This window comes from Electrophorus electricus, chromosome 4 (assembly GCF_041902795.1).
Source record: "Electrophorus electricus isolate QZ-2024a chromosome 4, ASM4190279v1, whole genome shotgun sequence".
NCBI lineage: Eukaryota > Metazoa > Chordata > Actinopteri > Gymnotiformes > Gymnotidae > Electrophorus > Electrophorus electricus.
In genome coordinates this window covers 39,067,081-39,088,614 of record NC_137500.1, presented here as the reverse complement: position 1 = coordinate 39,088,614, position 21,534 = coordinate 39,067,081, and the positions used below count along the sequence as shown (strand labels likewise).

At 46.9% G+C, this 21,534-nt stretch overlaps 1 protein-coding gene across 5 annotated transcripts in view; it reads right to left on the bottom strand.

Moving 5' to 3' along the window:
• arhgef49 (Rho guanine nucleotide exchange factor 49) overlaps positions 1-21,243 on the bottom strand; it is a 28,749-nt gene extending 7,506 nt beyond the window's left edge. Inside the window, exons 1-4 of one of the 5 annotated variants that reach the window (XM_081713714.1) lie at positions 20,996-21,243; positions 3,246-3,374; positions 2,998-3,082; positions 343-1,847 (exon numbers count right to left, since the gene is read on the bottom strand). In XM_081713714.1, coding sequence (XP_081569840.1) covers positions 343-1,796 — 1,454 coding nt within the window. In that variant the 5' untranslated portion in view covers positions 1,797-1,847; positions 2,998-3,082; positions 3,246-3,374; positions 20,996-21,243. Of the gene's footprint in view, positions 1-342; positions 1,848-2,997; positions 3,083-3,245; positions 3,375-10,147; positions 10,380-20,995 lie in introns of those variants that run through there. The other 4 variants (XM_081713712.1, XM_035523646.2, XM_081713713.1 and 1 more) reach the window with 4 other exon arrangements.
• Between the last annotated feature and the right edge of the window lie 291 nt (positions 21,244-21,534).

Sequence of the window (21,534 nt, the reverse complement as noted above, 5' to 3'; positions counted from 1 at the left end):
TGCATTTTTTAAATTTAAAATAAGTGCAACGCAGAAACAATGCAGCCCTACTTAAGCAAATAGAGATGATGCAGACAATAAGTGTTAAATAAATGTTCATTCAAATGTGGCAGTTTTGTGTCTCATTTATGACTATTATTATTATAATGTTGTATTTTATAAGTGCAGATGATCTTGGTATTTTATATTGGCCATCAGCCTCCCTGTTCACTAAATATCGACACTGGCTAATTAAAAACCCATAATGGTTTGACCATTATATCTTACACTAGAGAATGCAGAAACTGCAAGTCAAAAGAGCTGCTACAAACATTAACGTTGACCCAGCATTCTGAAACTGACCTCTTCTTTATGAGGTCCAGAGCTGATCCGAGGAGGCCCTCCTTCATCTTGTAGATCTTGGCTCCGTAGCTAGACAGGTCAGTCCCATCAAGCAGGATGGCTGGACAACAACTGGACCCCCCTTCCCCTTTCTTGCTGAGAGGAGGGAAAGGGGGAGTCTCTGCTGTGGCAGCTCCGGGGGCGTCTGCTTCTCGGACCCGCTCTTGCCCTGTGGTGGGGGCCTGGGAGTGCAGGAGAGAGCGAGGCGCAGGGCCTGTGCAGATGGCTCCGTCGGCGGCTTCTGCGGCGGCTCCGTCCTGCGCGGGCTCCTCTCGGCCGGAGCCGCGCCGGGCCTCCGTTTCCGATCCGTCTCCCACCCCCCGTGCCTGCTCCTCACCGTTTCCTTCTGCGTGCTGGCCCTCGTCCCGGGATCGTCCGCTGGGTGGCGCCGAGGGAGCCTGGCTGCTCTCTCTCTGCCTCATGCGCTTAAACTCCTCAAAGGTGGGGATGCGCAGGCGGCCCGTGGGGGGGCGCTTCCTCTCCGCCGCGGCCTGGGCGGGGCCATTGCCGGCCTCGGAGGTGTATGATCTGCTAATGTGGGGCTCCTGGCCAGAGCCGACGCTCAGGTTGGGAGAGCTCCTCTGCCTGCGCAGCTGCAGACGCCGAAGCACCTCCTGCTTGATCTCCTCCGGGCTGGTGATGCGCCGGGCGTGCAGCTCCCTCTGGCCTCCCGGCAGGCCCGGGGAGGAGGGCGACCTGAGGAGCGGCACCATCTCCTGGTCACCAAACGAATGCGCCACGCTGCTCAGCAGAGGCAGAGGCCGCAGGGGCTTGTGGGGCTCGGTCACGCGGGTGCTCTGGAGGCGGAGCTTGTCCCTCAGACCTTTCCGCCCATTGCTGTTCAGGTCCCAGTCCTCCACAGCAGGGAACAGCCACTGCAGGAAGGGCGGCAGGTCTTTCTGCGCCAGCCCGCGACGTGGGTAGAAAGCCATGCTGTCCGCGCCGTGCATCACGCCGTACACATTCGGTCCCTGAGGGGGCCCGTCATACCACGGGCCGCTGGAATTGCAGTGCAGAAGGAACTCGCTCTCCACACTCCTGTAAGCATACATGCCTTGCTCAGACCCCGCGCTCCAGTGCAGGTTCTCCAGGCTGCGGTAAAGCCGGCCACCGGCCGAGTTCACGCAGCCCAGCGACAGAAGCTCTGCCCCGTGGCCGGTCACGCCGATGGGCTGCTTGGGCAGGTGCCCGCGGGTGGAGGAGCGGTACCCAATCCCCAGGCTGCCGAGAAGGCCATCGCCACCATCACATCCCGGAGGGCGACGGCCGGCGGGTCTTTCCAGGTCAGAGAGCGGGGGGCCGTAGACGGAGAGCGGGTCTGGCAGCTCGCTGAGGCAGGGCTCCAGGTCCATGCTGCAGGTCACGGGCGACCCTGGCGGGGAGCACTCACATGCCAGAGCCTTCACGTCTGGCATGGCTGCACCGGTAGCTGCTGTCCGTCAGAGGGAGTCTCTGGGAGAGCAGCTCTGCGGGGGGTCAGAGGGCACAAGCGGACCACTGGCATGACATCACACTGGGTTCACATACTGACATTCGTAACACATCCAAACATCAGCCATTAGTGCCAAGGGCTTTAGAAATGACTTATCCGTTACCATGGAGAGCAATCTGAGACAGCAATCTAAAGCGCTTGATTTGACCTTAAATATTCTGCATTGTGAAACGATGCACATATTTCCCATATTCAATCATGACAAAATAACTTAAATGACAAATCTGTCGCAGACACGACTCAGACACAGAAGGTCAGAGAGCTGCAGCATGCAGGAGCTTTGGTCCTGTTGCATATTTTCAAAATGAGCATAGTCCCATTAATATGCTAAAAATGGCTGGAAAAAAAGAAAGCGTATGTCTTCCAGTCTGGCCTCTGAGAAATGAGGAGGAGGAAAGACCGTGATAAAGAGGGTCACTTTTCACTCTCCTCGAGCCATCATTCCACTAATGGGTCATGGATCAGCCAGATGAGTTCTCCTCACTCCGTTTTTCAGTAATTAGTAAGCGGCCAGACTAATACGCATCTGCACTGTCCATCCAGAAGCTGGAGCAGAGATCAGGTTGAAAATCTTCACAGCGGGATCATATAGCACTGCAATACATCACCTGTCCTATAATGCCTGTTGGAGAATTGCGGGATAGTAGATTGTAAATAAAAAGCCCAGAAAACATTAAGCCAATTTTAAATGATTGAAAATGATAAGGGAGCTCAGTGTGGCTGGAAGAAGGTCACCGACATGTTCAGCTGTTCAATTACAATTTGGAGCCAGTTTAATTAAACTGGAAACCACTGAAGCCCCTGGCTAATCAAATGTAATTTAGATGCTATATTCCAAAGATAAAAAGTCAAAACCTTCTTTGTTTATCTTCGTATCTTAATGTGCTGCGGTAAAAAAAAGGATTTATCTTGTTGGAAGGCAGGCTGCCGTTCAGTCAACTATACGCCGGTAGTGATGCCAGAGTTTTTGTGGGCTGAGTTCGAGAAAAGCGCTGACGTGTGAAGAAGCGCGCACACATGATTACCATAAGGCGCTTGGCTAATGAGCGTCCACAGCGCCGACTGCAGCAGACAGGCAGAAGCTCGAGCTGCCTTTTCAAAGCAGGCGGGAGGACGGCACTCACTCATAATAAGCTTTTGCAAGGGTGACTACTGCCAAATCCCTCCTGCTTTAGAGTGACAGCAAGCAAGAGGCCAGAAACAGCCTGACTGGGAGAGAAAGGTTATCCACTGTATATCAAACAGTCAGAAATCTAAATATGAAACAAAAAGCACCCCAGAAAAAAAGCTACGAATTTTGTTCAAAACTGAAATGTTGGGCATTCATTTTTGATTTGTATTTTTGCATGCAATATTGGCCATATAAACTCACCCCATTTTAATCAAGTCTCTGTGTGCACCTTTACTCAGCTTGGTTCAGGCACACCTTCACTGGCTCGCCTCCAAACACCCGTTGCGCCGCTGGTTTGGCCTTCGAAGTAGACACACCTTACACAAACGTCTGCAGAAAAACAGACAAGACCTTCGATAAGACGCCAGTCGATTCTCAGAACCATCTCTTAATGCTCTCAGCAATATCTCTTGCAGTTTCTCAAGTGGACAGTGCATTTAAGACAACAAAGATCATGAATTCAGCTGCAAACACCGTCTGTCTAGCAAGAAGATAATTAATGATGGCTGATGATCAGGGTAAAAGACACATATAATAATCACTCAAATCCAAATTGAACACCTGAGCCTCTGTAATACAAGCTGGCAAACTTGCAATCATCACTAAAACAAGTTATGACACCACCATGGCCATGAAGTACCTGCCAAAGAACAGAGCCATTCATATACCAAACAAACAACGACAGTGGAACGTTGCTGTCATCCAAAGCTCCAGGTTACATGGAATGGTTTGTGTCACATTTTATACTGCATACTTGAAAATGGAGCATACTTTAAAAAAACAAAACAAAACAAAACACAAACAGTGATGGTGTCTTCTGAATGAGTGCCATTTTTCTTGTTCCTACAGTGGCTGACCTCAGAGAAGAGCAGACTGCCGTCAACACTGCCTGGGCTACTTTCCCATTGTTCCCATCACAGGCAGGACAGGTAGGGTACACAGCAGAGTCAACGCCTTGTGCTCGAAGTGCTTGTGTGGCACGTGGCCCTCTGCCCTGGAGAGACGCAGAGTGACAGCACCCCTGTGAACGGTGCCCGTTACACTGAGCTCTGCAGACAGCAGCAGGCCTGTCTGGGGCGCAGAGGACTGCTTGCTCTCTGACACTCTTTCACATCTCACATCCTGTTGCAAACAATACCACGCCACAATATGCATCATCTCTCCTTTAAGGGCTTTGAATAGGCGTATAAGAAAAGACAATCACAATCTTGTGTGGTCATGGAATTTCAGGCTGAAGCCAGCTGGGAGACTACATGAAACCGAATGGGGATTAGATCTTCCTCGAGTCTTCCTCACACACTGCTTTCTCACATGACAAATGAGTGGTGCTTAAAGCAGTTTAAACCAGCATGGCATGTGGCTACGTCCCTCACCTTCAGCCTCAGTTCAGTCTCATCTTGTTAGTGAGACTTCTACACTTATGCCGCTGTGTGAGAGTATAACAAAGACAAAGCCGTGGACTGAAAGCCAATGGAAACAAAACGCACACATGCACACACACATTCTGAGCACTTAGCCAGTAATGATGTGATATAGCACCTCATTATAATACATCAACGGATTATTTTTTAAAAATCCCACGTGTGACAATTATATGAAACAAACAAACAAAAAAACCCCACTTAGATCTATTCTCACAGACACGCACACACTCCTACACACACTCACACAAAATACCTCTTTCCCCTACACACTGGATGGAATTCGCATTCTTATTAGAAAACAGAACAGACCATAATGTGTGGCACTTTTATGGGAAATAATCGAATCACTACAGAAGACATTTTCCTGGCTTGCGAAAAGCCATGAGCCTTCACTGATGGCAGCCGTACCGACCAAAAACTGCACCTTTAAAATGACCTGAGGGCTCGCTAACAGATTCACCGATGGAGCCACACGAGACAGTGTTGTGTGGACGCACCACGCGAGCCACTCTGAGGACGTTTCCGTGAAAGTGGAGCAGGCGCAGGGGTGGTCCGAAGTGCCACTGCCTCAGTAATTCAGTGCCTGGCTGGAGAGTCCCAGCGGGATGGCGCAGCTGAGGCTGGGCAAGACGCAAGACACGAGTCACACCGAAGCTTCTGACAAGGAGCACACGCTCTCAGTGATGCACCGCTAACGCACAGCGCTGGCTACGTGGTCGACCGGGAACACAACCGGCACGCTCGGCTATAAATCCCCAGCCCTGCTTCCACGAAGGCACAGCAGGAGGCCTAAACAAATGACGATCACTTTCGACCTGATCGGGCTGCTGATTTCTGGGGAAGGCGTGAGAGAGGATTCCCAGAACGATACCAGCTAGACCAGGCAAAGAAGTACAAAAAACAAACCAAGTGAAAAGGTTGATCAGGGTCAGATCTCTGGTGGCTGGAGTAGCCGATCTGTTGACACGGTTTTTATAAAAAGAAGGAACTAGGTGGCTAATTTGTTATCATCACATATTGGTCCATGTTGCATAATTATCAAGATTTTGTCGAGTCCATGATAAAACTCATATAAAACCTTTATACCCTGAAAGGTTTTAAAAGTCAAGCTTATTATCAATAATTTGGGTGTTTTCTTCAAGTGCCTTTAGACTAGTGAATTAAGAACTCCAACAATCTTCAACAATTACTTTATCCTTAATAATTTTGCTAAAAAACAGCATATCACTTAAAATTCCCTGCTTGGAAGCCATACACAGGAGCGTAATATGATAAAACAGACAGGAAAACACACACACGAGCGTAAAACACAGGGCCTGCCAAGACTGCAGCTGACAAAGGGCAAGTACACCGAAAATCTTCATCCAGATCTCGGAGTCTGAGAGCATCACTATGAGAGGTGTTTACAATGCCCGCTTTTTAAAGCCATTCCAGGGATAAGGGAGTTCAAGGCTAAGCAGATGCAGCCTCCTAATGACCCAGAGACATGCTCAGCCCTCTGTCAGCGCAGCGCGGGTAGGCAAGGCAATGGCAGCCTCGACACCAGGGGGATTCACGAGAGCTGCAGAGCCTGGGGCTTGCTTCAGGGGGTTAACCACTGCTCCATCTTAGCACAAATGAATGCTGGTGAAAAAACAAGCAGAGAGGTGGGCAATATGGTGTGAAACATATCATGATACTCGGAGACATTTACATGATGCATGATGCATGACAACCATTTCACTGCGAGTTATACGGTGTATGACTATGCATGTGACAAATAAACCAAACTTGAACTTGAACATATATCACCATACTGATGTTTCCTGAGATATAAATTTTTTTTTTTATTGAATGAACTTTTACAATTCTGGCATAATGTACTAATATCCACCAACCTCTTGATGCTATCTGGTTTATTTTAAAGTGTGAAAACTCTCTAAATGCTCTTCAGTGAAACATACAGTTTATTTAAAAGTGCTAAAGATGCTTAATAAGAAAATATTGTGTAATATAATGCAGACACAATGCTGACGTATAACCCCACGACACACCTCTAGCCCAAGGGGCCTCAGACAGCGCTCACGCCATGGAACATGGCGTTCAGAGTAGCCTGGTTGTGATATGAAAAAGGCTGTTTCTGCTTGTAACTCAAGTCTGCATTCTAAATGATTCACATGACACAAATTCACTGCCCCACATAGATTTTCATAAAAATATTTGTTTGCATTTTATGTCCCCTAAGTGACTACAGGGAAAATGTACCCTATTAAAACATGAAAATGTGCTAAGCTATGATAAGATACCCTGACAGGCAATCTCGTTGGGTGCAAGGCAACAATGTATTAAATGCAGTGCGATATCACATGATTTCAGCCAGAAACACAGAGATTGATTCTAAATAGCCTCCATAACTCGAGCCTTATCACGAGACTGGGCTAAAGTTTGGTGACTCTCTCAGCTACTGACTATGAAGAATTATACATCTGGCTGCCCTAGATGCAAAACACTCAACCAAAACAGCATACGGTCAAGGCTACAGACAAATCGTCCATAGTAATGGAACATTGTTTATATAATAGTGAAAATGCTTTGAAGCTGATTGATGCATCAGAGCCCTCTGCTGATGTAACCTGTTAGTTAAGAAATTAAACGTCATAATAATGGCCTTTTACACTAATGGCTCTGTGAGCCACCGCAGCCCAGAGCAGCTTTTCAGTGAAGTAGATCACTGAAACAAACACGATACCAGACCCTGACAGATAAGGAGGGTCAGAGCCAACAAGACACACACTCAGTGTAAATGACTAGACACATACACATACACACACACACACACACACACACACACACACACACAGAGAGAGAGAGAGAGAGAGAGAGAGAGAGAGAGAGAGAGAGAGAGAGAGAGAGAGAGAACTGTAATATTGAAAGAAATGCACCAAGGACAAGGAAAGACAATAGGGAAAGGGCAAATGAACGACAGTTGAGAGAAAGAGAAGATTAGTCAAGAGAGGACGAGTGGAGGATGAGTGGAGGACGAAGGGAGAGCTCAGAGGAGGGAAAACAGGAGAGCAGGAGATGGAGGGGTGGAAAAAGAAGAGGACAAATAGTCTCAGGAGAGGAGCACTGTTGATAAACAAAGAGCCGATAATAAGGCAGGACTGCCATGGGGAGCAGATGGGTTAGGTGACTCATCACTGGGAATGAGAGAGAGAGATAGACATGCAAAAGAGAGAGAGAAAGGGAGAGAGGGAGAGAAGAGCAAGAAAGCGCAAGACACACTACTTGAGAATTGCAGCTATCACTCACTCCACCTGTTACAGTCAATGTTGAGTTAATCCACCCACACCATCACACGAAATTCTGTTCTAGTCATACAATAGTCTTACACTTTATAGGCTCTTTAATGATAATGACAGACTCTGTTAAACCAATGCGTTTAAGACCCCACCAAGTTCCCACCGTGGCGTTTAAATGAGTCCACACTACCCATTTTAAACTGCTGAATTCCACCTATCCTCTTTCAAGGATCTTTCAAGAGGAATTCCGCCAGGAAGACTAGTTTGTGGCCACCAGTGGAAACACACATACACATTACACAGTTTGTGCCATACATAGAAACCGGCAAAAGCTTCAAGCACAACAATGCAAGCGAGGAAAGTGCACTTCAAATTGTTAACAGATTGCTCTTAGCTTCCTGTCCTCTCTTTTTTGGTCATGGGGATTTCAGGACGTTAGGAGGCCCTCCTAAGTAGCCGCACGTCAGCTTCAGCTCCTATAACTGTCCACGGAGACACAGACACAGGACCTGCACACAGGGTCCCTGCTACTGAGCCGCGTTTGAAAGCGCACGGGCACAACCGGCTTTGTAGTTCTGGAGAAGGGGTCAAGGGATCCCTGCTGGCATCCGGCAGGGCCTGTAATGGGCTTTCAGCCAGGGGGAGAGGAGGTGAGAACAGGGGAGGTGTAAGGAAGGAGGCGGATTAGGAATGAGGAGATGGAGGGAGGGAGCAGCAATTGATCCGCTGTCATCGGCATGTCCTCAGGCTAGAGCGCCTTTCGCTGGAGAAAACGAGAGGACTACAGACACCTCCCACCACTGGCATCTCCATTTCCAAAGGATTTATTCCAATGGTGCAATGTCTGAATGCAACACACGATCATCGGATACTCAAATCTCAGACAAACCCAGTGTAGCACTGGCATCCCATTTGCACACCAATTAAACCATTAACAATAAATCGATTATCAATCGATAATAATAACAATGATAGTAACAATTGCAATATTATAAGAGAAAATTAACAATGAATGTAGAAAATGCTTTAACTGAACTGGAGGTTCATTTCTTGGAATGATGACAATATTAAAGTCAGCGATTTTTCTTTTAGTGGAATTTAAATGTGTAAAAAACCCCTTCACTGCTCAGTATCACAGCTGGGACCGGCATCTAATTAATAGCATGCGAGTCCAAGCAAAGCCAATATCCCACATTCTCTATAATCCCATTCTACCCCCAGCTGATAACATAATTAAGATTCGGCAAGATGTGCGCTAGACTAAACCTTGTAGCTTTGGTCAACAGCGCTTGTCAAGAACTATTGGCATCTCCTTAGCAAACAAGGTTTAGCAAACATAACTGATAAGGGGATTCCAGACAGCAGCCTATGCTTGTGGTCTTCGTGATATTACCATTGTCAGTTCATGAGAGAACAGGGGATCCCTGCTCACATTCGGCTTCCAGCCAAGCAGTTGGAGAAGAGTCCTCTACACAGCACGATCGCACGGTGTAGAGGACTATACACAGATGATTTATAGTGATTCATTATGGCCAGCTGCCTGTAGAACTGCGTGAAACTCCTTCGCCAAGAACAGCGCAGTAAATTGCACACGGCGAGCTGAAGCCCACCCAACCTTTACGCTTACAGCGAGCGCTAGCCTGATGCTCCTGGATGCAAATCAGCTCGTGTCACCTCAATTTATTTCCCAATTTCCTGTATGCTCCTCCTCTCACTCTGTCGGAGTGAAATATTGAGAGCTTTCTTCCTCAGAGAGAACCGCGACCGGGGGGGGGGGTCTTTGCCCACGTGCGCCAGACACTCCCCCAGGACCACACTGTAGCGGGAGCAGCCTGGCAATGTATCCTGATCTAGAGCACCACACACACACCACAGACACACACACACACACTCAAATCAATGTGCTGTTTCATCAATGCACATGCAAAGCTGTCCAGAGAGGCTGGTCTGGCTGCACTATGCATTAATGCTGCAGTGGCCGGGCCAAGCGAAGTCTGACCCTTCACCCTCCATCGCCACGACAACACAGAGGTGGGTCAGTGAGGTACTACTGCACAGTAAAGGGATCCGATGACAATCCTGAATGGGTATACTCATGTTCAGCTCCTCTCTCTCTCTCTCCCTCTCTCTCTCTCTCTCTCCTTTCTTTTTCTTTCTTGTTCTTTGTGCTAAGCAAGATCATACAAATCATTTTTCTCCCCTCATGTGTACTTGCAATCGACCATAAAAGTCATGCACACATTACACCATAAACACTCAAAATAATAAAAACCGAAATGCAGTAAAATGAAAAGTATACCAGAAGTTAAATTAGCTAGCATCACAGTTAATAAGCACACAGTTAATAGGAACACTGAAATAAAAAAAGAAAACGAAAACTAAATAAGCATTAAAATACCTGTTTCAGAAGTTCAAATAAGTGTCATCCAGAACTGCTATCCGAGTCCATTTACCTATCCAGCAAGCAGCCAAGGCAAATGAGACACTAAATGCAAAACCACGCCAGAAAGAAAAAAGCATCATTCACACACCATGGAGGTGAGAGGGAGAGACACAAACAGGGAGAGAGAGAGAGAGAGAGAGAGAGAGAGAGAGACAGAGAGAGAGAGAGAGAGGCGAGGTCTGCTCCACTCTGGTGTAAGATCAGCATGTGCACCCTCTCAGCTTCCCCGGCTATTGTTACAGCAGAGAGCTCCTCACTGAGCATGCTCCAATACTCCACTCGCTGTTGGCATGGGAACCAGAGAAACACAAGGTTGTCCAGGAGGACGTCCTAGACACACCCACCCACCCTCACCCCCACCTGCTCTGCCAAGAGGGGATTCCTTGTTTTCCTTGCTTTTTCAGCTTCTCTTCCAAACGGTGCACGCGTGAACCCAGTGCTGCACGCCTACAGTTCTACCGAGCTGCTAGGAGACGGGACAGGTGCCGTTACGTTCTTCTGGCAATGTTTCAACGTCTTAAATGTTTCATTCCTTTTCATTACAGCCCCATTTAATTACACAGGCTGATACTGATGCAACGGCCCCTTCGTCCTATAAATTTGATGCTGATCACTTTTTCTCGGTGCAGGCATACCACTGTCTGGAAGTAATGAAAAAGTCTTAAACTGAAATACATCACATCCTGTTGACTTTATATTGCATAAAGGGGCCAATGGGAAGTCGGCTCATTATTATATCTAAACGGGAATTCATATGATCCATATCCATATTCATATTCATATTTATATCCATATTCATATGAACAAAGTGATTAAAATGTTCATTAACCAGCAAGTATTTCTTTGGAATGTATCAAAACCAATCAGAACACACTGCGACATTCCTCAGGAGCCCCATGGGAAAGCTTCCAGAGTGAATCAGCAGCGCAGTGTAATTACAGCATACAGTGGCTGGCATGGCCAATGTGTGTGTGTGTGTGTGTGTGTGTGTGTGTGTGTGTGTGTGTGTGTGTGTGTGTGTGTGTGTGTGTGTGTGTGTGTGTGTGTGTGTGTGTGTGTGTGTGTGTGTGGGTGGGGGGGGGGGGTGGCTAATCCTCTCCCCCTGCCTACCACAGCCCCTCACTGCTAGCCTACAGAGAGCCTACAGCTGGGTACGAAACAGACACCGGCTGACCTGTCAGAAATTGAGCCGCAGCGCCACCGGGCTTTCCTAGTCGTTTATGACCCAAAGTCGTCGATGCCCCACGGCAGCGGACAGCCGATGCCTTCAGCTGGTTCATTAGCACCATTTTATTCCCAACTCCCTGGAGAGACTCACATTTAATACGAGGCATTTGGTGCTGGCTTCACATCAGGGCACCATTGAAACTGTACAGCAGTGTAACACATGGGTTCTCACTGAACCACGTGTAAAAAACTAAACAAAACATGGAATAACCAAGCATAATGGGCAACTATTCAAAACATGAGCCTATATTTAATGTTATAAATGTTATAGAGCATTTTTTTAAGATTCCCAGCATTTCTAAGTGTTAAAGAAAATTGCTAATGCTAAGCATGACAAGTATGAGTTACAATACAAATCTTAGTCATGACTACAATGCATTTAAAGTGATAACAAAAACATGTATTATTTGCTGCTGCTGTACAGCCTAGTGTCTCTAGACACAGGGAGTCTCCAAATGGCTTTGTAGTTCCTGCTGTCCTGTCTAGACCTTTCAGTTTAATACATCTCATTATCTATTCAGGAGCCAATAAGTGCATCAGCCATCAAACACTCAATGGGTCCCTCTCACTTTTCAGCAGGGTCAGATTTATGAAGAGTGTGAGACAGCACCAAGTACAACTCGGCTTGATAAATCTCAAATCTTGATAAAAACAGAAGCCATTTCACAGCAGTGGTTAGCCAGGGGTCCACAAACAAACAAACACCATGCATCGCTGTTTATCGCCACACAGAAATGATTGTTAAAGTCATCTGTATTTGACTGAGATGTAGCCGACTCTCCACTCGCCTGGAGCCTGTAATATTGGGGGCTGTGGAGCTGGGCGGGACTAACGACCCCACGGCCCCGCAACCACGCGGACCTCGTTGGCTGGCGCTCCCCGTGCAACCCTGACGTGGAGGAAGCGGTTCAGCTCTGCAGCCAAGGCCATTCCTAATTCATGAGGACCCCAGCATAGCCTTAATCATTTATAGCACCCGCCGCAGCCGTGGCAGTGAACAGTTCCAGCGAGGGACTGGCCCCTTTCTTCTGCTTTTTTTTGATGCAGTTCTATATTTGGAAATTCAGATGAATCAGCATGTGACAGGCCGAGGAACACAACTGTAATTCAACAGGAATGTGCTTATCTCAGAGCAAGCTGGTTATACAGGGGGTGTATTTAAAAATATATATATATTTTAAAAGCTTAAAATATAACTGCTCTTTTATTCCATTGTCTTTCATCTAGGAAAGAAATAAATATAAAATGGGTGGATTGTATTGCTCTAATCAAAGGCTGTCCATCTCTGTCATACATTGCTGCATTTGCAATGCCAGACAATGGCTAGTTAGTGCTACTCCCAGAGAAGGAACAACGCGCCGTTTGTCAACGTCTACATAATATAACGTGGAATTTGCCTGTTACAGCCTATAGGTCTACCTAGATACAGAGGATGCTGTAAGAATGGACAGCACTCCATGTGGGTTACAGAAGAAATCTGGGCTAGACTCTTAGCAATGGAAAACACAGGGACCCAGTCCTTTGATGATATACACAATGAGCGACACTCCGAGGAGAGGAATGTGGGACAAACACACTGACACAAATACAGAGACAGCAAATGGACCCGCACGTACGACTTCGGGCTGGGATGAAGTCGTCGGCATACTCCTCACGATGAAGAGGGTTTCGCGGACACAAACACAGTGCGCGCGCATGTGTGTCACCTGATATAATCCTGCCACAGTCTCCTACAGGAAGGCACATTAGTCACAGCGAGGCAGGGGAAACGTCAGAAGGCAGGTCTGGCTGAGCTGTTTGGAGGCCATGGGAGCACCACGCAGTGCATCCCACATTAAGCTGGGCAGCTTCCCCTGCTTCATTGCAGTCACGCTTGGCTAGAAGCACAAACGTGCATGCTGGGGACTCAGAGGTACGGTTCGAGCGATTCCTGAGCAGGAGCAATCGTGCAGGAAGCGGGCTCAAGTGAGACGTTCAGGTGCTTGGACTTAGGGGTCAGAAGAAAGCATTACAAATTATACTACCCATGTGTTTCATACAATCATTTTATGCATCCTTCTCATTTACCTTTGTGCTTTTGACTTTTCAAGTTTGTACATATAGTAACGTTGCTTTCTTAGTTTAAGGTTTACGTTATGACATACCTGAACCTACTTAACGGGACTGTAGACTTTGGATCCAGTCACCCAGGACAGAGAATTCAGAGGTCCACAGTTTCACAACCAGTGATAGAACATCAATGGCTTAATCAGGTCTTTTCTTTGGAGATTTACTACAGGTAATATTAACGCAAGGAGTCCCCCACCCACTCAGTGGAGGAGTAGCACAGGAAATTGGCCTTACTTGTAGTGCGTTGTCCTAATGGATGGGCACAGTGAAATAAAATATGCCATTCATGGAAATTCAGACAAAGTCATCTTTATGGTAAACAGGAGCTGCTTCTGAGGCTCCAGTATTTCCACAACAATGAAGAGGCTTAAAAAGCCCTTTCAGAGGAGATCAGGCACCAGGACTATTCTGAATAATGAGTGATGAATATTAAGTGCCGTAGTAGCTGGGAGCCACAGGCTATTCAGCAGAGTACAGCCAACAGACAGGGACGGGTCTATTTCAGTAGACGGCATACACACCTGCTTTTTGAAGGCACTGTCATTATTTTATTGAATGACCTTAAGGAACCTCAAAGCAACAGTCCAGAATCATCATATACAAATGTAGCCATAAAATACACATCATTTATACCTTGCATTATTAAAGTGACAGATTATACGTAATCTTTTCTGATTCAGAATAATCACTATGTTGCCAAAGCCAAGCGGTTCCATTTAACTGCATAATAGCTTAAGAGTCATCGGGGAAAAAAACGTGCTTCAGGTAAAAAAGGTAAAAAATAATAATCAAATTAAGATCGCAGCCCTGTATGAACCTGGTTATTCAGTCACCTCTGTGTTTGGTAAAGAAACAACGAACCAAAGCCCAGCAGGGCCCGTTAAACGATTTGCACCACAGAAGCTGCACACGGCCTCAGTGGGGCTGAGAGGGGGACCTGCAAATACAATAACGCGCTCCAGAGAACAGGCAACGCCACGAGGCAAACCCCATTTCCCAAACAGAGGACCACTTCACCTGCCAGTTTAGCTTCGGTGAGATGTTCCCCATGCTTACAATTCTTTTGCTTGCTGAGCTGGTTCATACATGGGAAGAGGGGATGAATCATGGCAAACATCCAACAGCACAAACAATACCAATGGAGAACCCCAGTGGAACATAGGAGAGGTACAATACCCATCCCATGAATCTCAATTTTATACTACCATTGTCTATAGGAGGAGAGCATGCAGCTGAATAACTGGGCAGAGCATGCTAGCCAGCCTCACAGATCATATATACACAGAGCTGATAATTGTCTCAACAAATAGGCCACATCCACAGTGCTTTTCCAGGCCGAGACCACTCAGTCTGGAGAGTGACCCTCGTTGAAAGAAAGTACATAATAAAGCCAAGGAGCCTCTGGGAGCTCGTGGTCTCTGTGAAATAGACAGAGGGCCCATTAGGTGCATGCAGCTAACGGGCCCTCGCGAAGGCCAGAACCATGCGCCTCACGGGCCCTCAACAAGGCCAGAACCATGCACCTAACGGGCTCTCGTCAAGGGCAGAACCATGCAGCTAACGGGCCCTCTCCAAAGGGCAGAACCATGCAGCTAACGGGCCCTCGCCAAGGGCAGAACCATGCACCTAACGGGCCTTCGCCAAGGCCAGAACCATGCACCTAACGGGCCTTCACCAAGGCCACAACCATGCAGCTAACGGGTCCTCGCCAAGGCCAGAACCATGCACCTAACGGGCCTTCACCAAGGCCAGATCCACGCACCTAACGGGCCCTCGCCAAGGCCAGAACCATGCGCCTCATGGGCCCTCGCCAAGGCCAGAACCATGCGCCTAACGGGCCTTCGCCAAGGCCAGAACCATGCAGCTAATGGGCCCTCGCCAAGGCCAGAACCATGCACCTAACGGGCCTTTGCCAAGGCCAGAACCATGCAGCTAACGGGCCTTTGCCAAGGCCAGAACCATGCACCTAACAGACCCTCGCCAAGGCCAGAACCGCGCGCCTCATGGGCCCTCACCAAGGCCAGAACCACGCGCCTCACGGGTCTTCACCAAGGCCAGAACCACGCGCCTCACGGTCCCTCACCAAAGCCAGAACCACGTGCCTCACGGGCCTTCACCAAGGTCAGAACCACACACCTAACGGGCCCTCGCCAAGGCCAGAACCATGCGCCTCATGGGCCCTCGCCAAGGCCAGAACCACGCGCCTAACGGGCCTTCGCCAAGGCCAGAACCATGCAGCTAATAGGCCCTCGCCAAGGCCAGAACCATGCACCTAACGGGCCTTTGCCAAGGCCAGAACCATGCAGCTAACGGGCCTTTGCCAAGGCCAGAACCATGCACCTAACAGACCCTCGCCAAGGCCAGAACCGCGCGCCTCATGGGCCCTCACCAAGGCCAGAACCACGCGCCTCACGGGTCTTCACCAAGGCCAGAACCACGCGCCTCACGGTCCCTCACCAAAGCCAGAACCACGTGCCTCACGGGCCTTCACCAAGGTCAGAACCACACACCTAACGGGCCCTCGCCAAGGCCAGAACCATGCGCCTCATGGGCCCTCGCCAAGGCCAGAACCACGCGCCTAACGGGCCTTCGCCAAGGCCAGAACCATGCAGCTAATGGGCCCTCGCCAAGGCCAGAACCATGCACCTAACGGGCCTTTGCCAAGGCCAGAACCATGCAGCTAACGGGCCTTTGCCAAGGCCAGAACCATGCACCTAACGGACCCTCGCCAAGGCCAGAACCATGCGCCTCACGGGCCCTCACCAAGGCCAGAACCATGAGCCTCATGGGCCCTCACCAAGGCCAGAACCATGCGCCTCACGGGCCCTCGCCAAGGCCAGAACCATGCACCTAACGGGCTCTCGTCAAGGCCAGAACCATGCACCTAACGGGCTCTCGCCAAGGCCAGAACCATGCACCTAACAGGCTTTCGTCAAGACCAGAACCATGCACCTAACGGGCTCTTGTCAAGGCCAGAACCATGCACATAACAGCCGTCTCCATCATGGCTAAAATATCTACACAAACAGGCCTCTGGGTTGGGATGGGCAAGGACATGGTGGCATGGTGCTTGAAGCTGTTTTCATGATGTACAATGTGCATCACCATATTTACTCTACTGAGCTTTGCTAATAATTGGACACAATGTGCCAGCGAAACCCAGGAGGGCTGGCGAGGGAGCTTGACAGCTAAACTCACACACAGTGTATTTACTCTTTTTGAGCCAACAAAAACAGTAAAAGATTTTTATACACGACGTTCTCCTCCAGACTTTGGTAGGATTTCAATATCAGACTATATTTGACAGCTACAGTATTGAAGTCACACAGTTACTGACAGACTAAAGAAGCATTGTTTAAGACAAGCTCTTTAATTCCCTTTGTTCAGAAATATGCTAATACCTTCAACTATGAGGCTTTGATGGATTTAATTTGCATAGGGTCTAATCTGCATGTTATTAGCAAGACAGTCAGGGCTATGGAGAGGAAGCTAAACATACTGTCAAATGTTTATTAGGCAAATCATGTCCCTCACGCTTACGTTACAGCACAAGTTCATCTTCCCAGGTGCTTGTAGACGTTGAACAAGTAGTGCCGTGCAGCTATAAAAGTGATGAAGTGCTGAAAACCACACGTACAAGTTCCATACAAATGTGCAAAGTGACAATTATTGGGCTGTGTCTCCGCCATTAATGTGCAATACCTGTCCAGCAACCGCCCCTGAGAAATGGCATGACATGTGGCTGGCTTTGCATCCAGAAGATATTGATCCAATGCACCACGTCTGCTCCCGGTGAAGCCGGAGTCAGGACGCAGGCGCAAGCTGACTCTAGCATCTGGAATTTTCTCCCAGTGGGCTCTTTGTTTGACAGAGTGTGGATGGTAAGTGCTGGTATTAGCGTTTTTGTCAAGTGACCTTATAGCCGTCAGCCACAGGGCGGCATATTATTCTAATATTCATCCCACCGTAAAACTATTCTGCCTAACCTGTTTCTTGCATGCAGTGATACAGAGGCCATACAAAATGATGCTCTTCTTCACCCAACACAAACCAATACGTTATGGCATTTATTCATGTAGGCTACAGATATGACAGATATAAAGGATATGAAGGATATGACTTACTTGAGGAGACAGCTGTAACGTCATATGAGTTATATGTATGACTGAAAGATCAGGAAACAACCAATCTAACACACCTTGCGAACATACATCACTTCATTGTGAAATACAAATGTTTTCTGCTAAACGATAAGACATCTGTCAAAATGGTATTGATATGAAGGAACCAAGCTGAATAGATTTTAATTTTTCCCAGTCATGCAGCCACAGTCTGCTACTTGTCTGCTGTCCTTTACATGATTGTTATTGGGAGGGTTAAAGATATGAGTCATTTATCACCCTGTGTTTGCCAGCGCTATTTTTAACAGACACAATGGGGACTATTCAACTGACAGGTGGCCATCCTCACTACAGGAAAAAAATAGTTAGACTGTCTCCAGGGTAGCAAGTGAGAATTTAGGCCAACAAAAAGAGGTATTCAACAATGCAAAGGAACAAGGCAGTCCAGTCCCTCAGGTGTGTGTCATCTAGGAGTGTTGTTTCTGTTCATCTGTCTTAGCTCAAGAAGAATTCGCTTCACATTTTGCATCCTAAATTCACCGTCAGACTTTTGACAGATACTGAAACTCTCTCAAGTATTGATGAAACTTATTATCCATAATATGAACTTGTTATATCACTAGTAGTGAAGTGTCCATCACGATAATATGGTAATGCTCTGGTACTGACACAACAAGCTCATGTACTCATTATTCGCATAATGTAATGAAAGAAAATGTCTTGAATTACTTGGATTTAAACTATAAAATTAGCTGATCATTTATTTTCAGTAAAAGGATGTTACTGACATCACTTGCAGTGATCCTCTTTTCAGTGTCTTAACAAGGAATCTAATTAGTTCTCAGTCATTCTTCTATTACTTATTTATTATGATAGTCAGTTCCATTTGTGCAATGCCATTCATTTAAAACAATGCACAAATTAACTGGTAAGTTATTCTATTACATACTGACACATTAATATTTTAGCATTGACTCGATCACCAAGGATAAGAAGCTTAAGGCATTAATAAGCTCATAAGAGCTCTCTACCACACTGCTAATAGCACTGTGTGTTTGTTTGTTGTAGAGGATCGGTTCACCAACTTCGCTAAACCAACTCGAGCCGTAGCTGCGCTTCCTACACATGCTCTTGGGGCAAGTCCGGTTCAAAGATGGTAGAAGTCAGTTTAGAATCGGTGTTAATGAGCTCAGCTAATGAGCTAATGGCTCGTCTGCCATCCCAGTCAGCTGATGTGGCACACAGCATGACTGGACTGAGTCATGCTATTTACACCTCAGCTGCACATGTTAGCCAACTAAAGCAAAGGAAACACACAGAGTATCATCAGATTAAGACAGTTAAAGTGGTGCGTCTGATGCACTATAACAAAATTAGCATTTGGTTGGTCACACAGGGATCAAGTTGGCTGAGGTTACTCAGCCCTGAACTCAGTCTAGATAAGAGAGCAATTACCTGCCTTGTGGACTGTGTTGACCGTGACCTATAACGACCTTCCATGACATGGTCAAACACGCTTCCCCACTGGTAGATTTGAATTTTAAATGAATGTTAAATGTCACTCAAAGGTGATTATAATAAAATCACTCAAAGGTAACAATCCATCATTTCAAGCATTTTTATCACTGATAGGTACACTGCATGTCTAAACATCTACCATGTCTTCTATGAAATCTAGTTCAGAATGGAAAAAAATCTAATATGGTTAGATAATTAAATTTAAATTTTCACATATGGGCCCGCAACATTTTTTTTTTCATTACTGAAGAAAGAAAGAGTAAAAACTGAGGTAATAAAGATTTAAAAATGAAACTATGAAAAATATTATGGCAATAATGATATTGCCATAGCTATTCAGATACTCCAGGTCCACTGGATAGTACTAATCTAAGTCTAAGCCTCTCCTCAATAACCTTTAGGAAAAAAAATGTCTGATATGCTTTAAATTAGCTGCACTTTGGCATAGCCTGGCCAGTAAGCATTAGAGGAAAGAAATATAAACTGTAATCACTTAATGACTCCTCTAATGACCCTTGCTTATATAATAGGGCTTCAATAGACCGATGTCCAGTTTATCCAATCATTTAATTGAAAACAACTACAGTTTGTCTGGCCCTAAATTAAAAGAGTCCATTAGAATGTTTATAAGTGCACATCAGATGAGCAGTGCTTCAGGACTCCTGTCTTTGGCTTTCTTTCCTGCAGACGTTTAAATGACCATGTCTCATTGACTTTAGTGCTATTGAATCAGGTTACTGTGCTCTCTGCTTAAAAACTACAGAGATATATGTAGATTACCCAGCCTGAGTTCAGCAGACATCCTAATTCTCTGAAAATAGCACAGAGAAGCCACTCAACAGTAAACAAAAGTCTGAAAATAAAGTACCATAAACAGTGTGTATGTGGTAACACAAATTCTCTTGGGCTACTTTTGGAGATTCCATTCAGTCAGTGGAAACTCCAGCCATCTCTGTTCTTCAGATCTGTACACTCAGAGATGTAAAGGGAGAGGCAACATATTCAAAGTAAAATTCAAAGTTCTCTGGCTCCTTCTCTGAGCTAAAGTGACTATATTCATTGTGTCTGTCATCATAGGATATAAAGGTCCTCTCCCCTTAGTTCTTAAACAAAGCAGAATTTACAGCAACCTGTCAGGCCATTTGTTATATTAACAGATTACTGTATAGTTTAGCTTCACACACTGTTGATTATTTAAAAGAAGCTACCAGAAGCCGTATAAAGGCATGGTGTGTCGGTGAGAACCGGTCTCCACATATAGTACATTTACACCCCAGTGTGCATTTGTACATCAGCAGCAGTGACCCCCTGCTTGCTCTGGCCAGGTGGGAGCTACAGGCAATCATGTGCATTAATGCAGACGCGTTTAGAGGTCAAGCCCATCAGTGTCGCACTGTAACCACAGCCTGTTACCCTGCTATTCTGTTATGAGAGAGTGAGCTAATTTGGAAACTAGGTCTAGGACGAAGAGATAAAGTCTTTTGTAGTAACACGCACAGGGCATCTGCTTGCGGAAAATTTCGTTTGTGGAAAGCGACTTGTGCGTGTAGTGTATTTGTGCAGCTGGGACGTTTTGTGCACCGGTGGGCTCTTCACATCACAGTCTGTCCATTCCTGAATGAAGGTATGGAGCATACTGCCGTTTTCTTTAGACACCTTCTTAAATAAAATCTCCCGCCGGGCACTTTACAATCATCCCAAATGAGAGGCAATGAAAGAAGCTCGTGAACGGCAAAAGACGCGGTCACGCTGACGCGCGGCGCTTGATGCAAATGCACGTGCACTCCCGACAATAACGGGAGAACCGCGGAGGCTCGCAGACACTTACGTTACACGCGACGTTCCGCTAAGCCCGCGACCTGCTGGCTCCGCTCCGACCGCGCGAAGCTCGTGCTGCCGCGCACGCAGCCGCCTGCCGTCCTCATCGCCCCGGTTAGCTCATGTGTTCCACCTACAACCGATGGATAAACGGGTAAACTGGGTAAACTAGATAAACTGGTGTATCACTCAGATTTCCCACTATGCCACCGGGCAACGTCACGCTCGAGCGCCTGTAAGATCAGGTTTTGCCATTAGGTTTCCTAGGAAACGGAGATGGATATTCCGGATTGGCCAGAAAGAGACATCACGACACTACGGCGGCCGTCCCGGTTTAACGCGGTTTGTCTCCGTGCGTCCGGTATCTCTACGACTCAGCATCACCGGCTGCGTATTTGAATGCATCTACAGCATTTACATTCCACTGGTTTTCATAATGGGAGCACTGGGGCAGCCTGGAATGAGTCATAATGGGCGCTGGCACCCCTCTGGCAAAACTTCCTAGAATAACAGTACATAATCAGAGATTTGAGCAGTAGTAAAGCAGGA